Source organism: Neurospora hispaniola (genome assembly GCF_033458365.1).
Source record: "Neurospora hispaniola strain FGSC 10403 chromosome Unknown B0T23scaffold_11, whole genome shotgun sequence".
Lineage (NCBI taxonomy): Eukaryota > Fungi > Ascomycota > Sordariomycetes > Sordariales > Sordariaceae > Neurospora > Neurospora hispaniola.
Window position 1 is genome coordinate 465,568 of NW_026944416.1, and position 6,207 is coordinate 471,774.

At 28.2% G+C, this 6,207-nt stretch overlaps 1 protein-coding gene across 1 annotated transcript; it reads right to left on the minus strand.

Annotated features, from left to right (window-relative positions):
- Positions 1-3,457: 3,457 nt before the first annotated feature.
- On the minus strand, positions 3,458-3,745 carry B0T23DRAFT_327432 (uncharacterized protein; the record flags this gene model as incomplete). Its single annotated transcript, XM_062835616.1, has 1 exon — positions 3,458-3,745. A coding segment is annotated over one exon (288 nt), but the record flags the coding sequence as incomplete, so codon positions are not given.
- Positions 3,746-6,207: the final 2,462 nt, after the last annotated feature.

The window sequence follows — 6,207 nt, forward strand, 5'->3', positions numbered from 1 at the left end:
TACGGGTCTATATTATACTATACTAGTATAAAAGGTTGATATATAGGTATTATTTATTATATATATGTTGGGCCTACTATATATATTATATAATATTATATAGATATAACGGATCCACGGGTCTATATTATACCTTACAAATATAAGCAACTATATATAAGTAATATATAATATATATATATACCTAGTATTTTTGGTCGATTTTTATCGATTTTATTCGATTATATATATTCGTAGTTAAAATTCTACTATATAACCCTAACCCTCGTAGAGGGTAGTCTACTAGGCTTGCCAAGGCGGCCTAGAAACCTAGTGTGGCTTAGGGAAGCTTAGGGAGCCTCAAAGAACTCTAGGGTGGAGGAAATCTCCCGGGTAGATAGGGGTCGAAATAAAAAGTAGAAACCTAATCTCGTTTAACTCATCGGTTTCACCACTACCCCCTTCGGCTATTTCCCAATGGAAATAAACAAATAGACTATCTCCGGAATCTCCGGAAGCCGAAGAATCCGACGAAACAAACAGTCAATCCATAAGACTACTAATTAGTTCAGAAAGTCTATAAGAAGGAAACCTTCCCTCGAAGAAGAAGCTTTCTTTCTACTTAATAATCACTCTTCTATATCTTTACTGATGGGGTAATACCACGATGCTTATTGCAATCTGTAATATTAAAGAAGAAGATGTCAGAGGAAGAAAGGCGTAGCCGAAGGCCGCCCCGCACGGGAATCCCTTTATAGGAATTCCCTTATCTTATCGCTGGCCCACCTTATAGGATAGGTCTATACGACTGGGCAGCTAGGTACGTGAATACCCACGTACCCGGGCCTGCTAGAGCCTCTAATAATAATAGGTATAACTACTAATTATACCCAGTCTACTCTAATCAATTAAATTTAATTATATATATAATATATTCCGTATTAAATCCCAGCGCTATAAAGAGAATACTATTATCCTTAATAGAATAGCCTTATTTCCGTAAACGCATCGAACGTCTTAATCCTCCCGAATCTATACGGTCCTTTTTATCCATAAAGCGTACCTTCTATTATTTATCTATATATAAGTAGGCTATTTTATATTTCCGTTTATTGGGCCGGTATTTCTAGTAGTCTTCTACTATATCCTTTACTTTACTTAGATTCTTTGTATCCTTCTAATAATTCTCTTAATAGTTATATCCTTTCTACTTTATATAATACTAGAGTTTCCTATTGACCTATTTGTAGGTAGTAATCTTTTTAATTTTATAGTATAAATCGGACTCGGGGTTTAAATTGCTTTAAAAATCTTCTATTAGTCCGGGCGGAGGGGCTAATCGTCCGAATAGATCGTTATTATTAGGAGCGGGAGAGAGGTGTACAATAGATATTACTAAATATATTTTCATATTAGCCGGAAGGTCTAATTTATAAGCAAGGCAACCTACCTTTTAGATAATTTCGAAGGGGCTAAAACATTATTATAACATTTTCCGGGATAAGTAACTAGGTAGATAGTACCTATAATAGAATTTAAGAAAGACTTTATCGCCTACTTTAAAATCTATTTACCGGTAGTTAATATTATAATAAAGTTTAATATTAGCGATAGCGAAATTTATAGCCAATTAGGCTTCCTAATAAATATAGTCCTTAATAATCGGATTTTCTTTAAACGAATAATAATTTTAAACGCCGGTAATAATTTTTATTAATCCCGGTAGCTTATAACCGAATAAATATTCGTAGGGAGAAACTTTAATACTTTCAATAAATATACTATTAAAATTCTATTAGAGGGAAGGGATAATAAAAAGCTAATTATAATTAAAATTATAGTAGAAAGCGTAAAAGTAGATAGTTATTTCTATAATTTAATTCTTTTGCTCAACGGCGCTATTTCCGGAAGGGTAGTATATAATAGTTATAAGGAGTTTGGTTCCTATAGCTATTTATATTCCCTTTTAGAAAGCCGATATAAATTTACAGTTTTAGTTAAAAATAATATTAATTAAGAATCCCCAATCGTATAATAAAAATATACAAATTATAATAATTCCCTATTTAATTACTATATATTTCTCGTAGCTAGGGATTAATAGAAATCTCTTCGAAATTTTATTAGTAACGGGCATTAAAGTATTAAAGGTAATATAATTAAATATTTATTATAGGATATCGGTAGAAGATACTTCCGGGAGCCCTATAATAAAGTCGATAGATATAATTTGTATAGGAAGGGCTTCTTCTAATTTAATTAGCTAGTAATTTCTAATTAGCAAATTGCAGTCGGTTTAATTTAATTAATAAATTAAATAATATTTAATATACTATTTTAGTAATTGTACTTTATTAGGAAAAAATACTCCTTTTAAATCGTATATTATCCTATTGCGGCCGAAGTGATATTTATCGTTGTAAATAGCTTCTAAAACTTCCTTTATATATTTATAGGGAATATATAAATTATTAATCGTACCTCTTTCGGGTTCGGTTTATTAATTGTATATAAGGCCGTCCCTTATAAAGAAAGGATAGCCAGGCTTTAAAAAAATAATATTACCGTCCTTAGCGGTCTTTTTATACTCCTTTAAATATTCTATTACCCGGGCGAACTTTTTATTAGAAATATAAACCGCCGTATATACCTTTCGGTACTTTAGATCTATTTATACTTCTAAAAAGGTATACTATATATTATTTAGAAATAGAGCCCTATCTTCTATTTATATATTATTTGGAACAGAGATGTTATTAGGGTTCTTATTATTAGTAATAGTCTTTAAACGGCTTAGGGCATCTAGGACGAAATTAAACTTCCTAGGGATATAAAAGATTCTAAACTTATATTCGGATAAATATATAAATATATTAATAAAACGACGATTAGCTCTATTAATTAAGGATATCCTTAAGGATATCTATTTAATAATCCCCTTAATTGCGGAGTAGTCTATTAAAATAATTATAATTTAGTTATATACGTAGAATTAGGTATATAATTTCTTTATAGCCCAAACCAAATATACCACTTCCAATTCTAATAGTCTATACCGTATTTCAACCTTCGTCAATACCTTACTTAGGAATATAATAAATAAGACTTAGGAGGATAGAATAGAAATTCCCTCAGTCTAAATATATCCGTCCTTTAAATAAAAAACTATAACGCCGAATCTATATTCGAGGGAGCTATTAATTTATAAGAATATAATATAGTTTACAAACAAATAATATAATATAATACCGTTTTTATAAATAGCTTTCTATAATACTTTAAAAGCGGCTTTCTCGACTAGGGTAGCGGAGTAGTAGGTTTTTACACAATATACTACTCTTCGAACTAGTTTTCCTATTTCTACCTTACTTAATTTACGGCCTTCGGCTAGGAGTACGACCTTATAGGCTTAAAAAAATTCGATAATCTACGTGTAATATAGGATTAAATATTTTAAGAAATTAGTATTACTAATATATTATTCTAATACTTTAAAGTTATTTAGGAAGGCGAGGTTCGTAAAGGTTTGGATATATTCTTTTATTATTAATAGGCCGAAGTTATTAATATAGAAGTCTAATAATTCAACATTAGGGTAACCGAAGTAAAATTTCTTTAAAGATAGGACGATATTCTTTAAAATAAATAGTATAAAGATAGTATTAAGGTATTTAATATAATCCTTCACTAAGTCCGAGGTAATAACGATATTATTAATATAAATTTTAAAATAATCCTTATATTCCCGAAGTAATATATTTATAAAACATTAAATATAGGCCAGAATATTTTTAAATCCTATTTAAATAATAGTTAGTTATTTAAGGCCTCTATAGGTAATTAGGGTAAACCGATCCTTATACTTCTATTAAACGCCGAATTAATAGAAGAACAAAATTGTATTAATAATTATAATAATTATTTTTCTACGTATAAAGGTAATAATCTCTCCTTATAATAGTAAAGGGTAATTATTTAGAATCTTTAAACTATTTAGGACTTTTAAATCGATAATAAATTATCTTTTAGGGCTATTTTTAGTTTTTCGCCAAATAATAAAGACTAGATAGGCGAAGGGGGTAACATACTTTACCCAATCCATTTTACCTTATTTATAAAATATATTAAAAATTTCGTTAATAATAGCCTAATCCTTTTTACTAACAGAATATATCCGTACGGCTACCTTATAATTTTACTATCCATTTATTAAAAGTACTTTTATTATATCCTCTTCGGGTATATCCACCAATCCTCCTTCTTTCTAAAACTTAGGAAATTTCTTTATTAAACCCGCTAGAACCCTTAAAACTCTCCGGCTCCTTATAAAAATATATATATCTTCGTTAATTACAATTCTAAACGCCTTTTCGTCTATTTATATACCTAAAATTAATTATTTATTTAATATATAAGGCAAATTAACGGATTAGCCAACCTCGGGCGAAATATCCTCGCACTATACTTCTTAATTAATTTCTATTATTATATTAATTATTAAAATATTATTATTTATAGGAAGGATATTGTAGAAACTAAATTCGAGGTTAATATTAGCTAAAATAGAATAGGCTCAGCATATAGCTTCCGCCGCCTAAATAATAGTTATAGAAGGGTCGTTTTCTATAATATTTAAAATTTGCATAATTATAATTAATTTATAAATATTCGATTATAATATAGCGAAGTAATTATCGGCGATATATTTAGTAATAGAACCGATTTTCTATTTATAAGAAATTATAATAGTCTAATTTATAATATTCTTTATTAAAGTTACCTTAGGGGAGCGTATATTAACGATTACACTTACTACAATATAGTAGGAAGAATTAAATAGGAAATTCCGTCCTTTAGGGAACCTAATACAATAGACCGGCATTATATATTCTTCTCCTAATTGTAGAACGACCTTCTTTTCTATTACAACCTTCCTAATATACCAGTTTAATAATTTAAATATTTCGAATACCGTACTAAAATTATTTTATAGTAGACGGACTTCGGCTTTTTAATAATCAATATATACGTACCTTAAGTATAGGAGTAAATTAGTTAGTAAAAAGTTAGGTTCTAATTTATTAATTACCTAATCCGCTACTATAATCTTTAATAATGTAAGATTTCCGTTAGGATTATATCCAGGGAGATAAATAATAAAAATTACCTATTCTATAAACTTAATTAGTTTACTATTAACTCCCTTAATTCTTATTAAATATTCCATAAATATTAAATACTTTAGGGTTTATAGGAAAGGTCGGCCAATAATAATCTTTATTACATTTAGATCGATATAGATTTCGATTTTTTTTAAAAATCGGGGATACTTTAGTAATAATATAGAGGTGAGTAAAACCTAATAACAGGCCTTTTTTAAATAGTTTATCTAATTAGGGAATAGCGGTTTAGATTTTAAAAAGTACTATAGAGGTACTATAAATATAATAAACAGGCTTAATTTAACTTTCGTACTTATTCGCCAGCTTGTTTTTATAGAGGTTAAAGTAATTAGATAAATTATTCTAGCTAATAAATATTTCTTCGTAATCTCTATACTTATAGAAGGTAGTATTATTAGTAATAATTAAAATAGAATTTACGTAGGTATCCTAAATATAATAGTCCGTAGTATAGTCTACTTTAATCTTTACTAAATTAAATACTATTAGGTATTTAGAATAAATTAATTAGCTACTATATATATAATAAACCGAGTTATCCGAATTATATCTATCCGAATATTCTTTAGTAAAATTAATTACCTCCTATACTTTAATTTCCTCTTAAATATAATATACACAATCCTTATTCGGGTTATAAGTACGATTATAATTATAATTATAATTACGGTTATAATTATAATCGGGGGTACGATTGCGGTTACGGTTATAATCGGAGGTACAATTATAATTCTTACCTTAATTATTAGTACGGGTTAAATTACTATTATAATTACAGTTATAATCATAATTATTATAGTATCGGTTAGCACTAGGGTTATAACTATAACTTAGATTATAATTGTAGTTAAAATCTCGGCTATAAATATAGGGCTAGCGGTTAATCGAGGGTATAGAATACCTATCCTTAATCATAGCAAGGAGTACAGTTTAAATCTTTTTAACTTTTTTGAAGTATATTTCGGCGTTGCTATATATAAGCGGGGGGCGAATAATAATTTTTATGTCCGTATTAAAGTTATTCTAAATTTAGATTATAATGCCC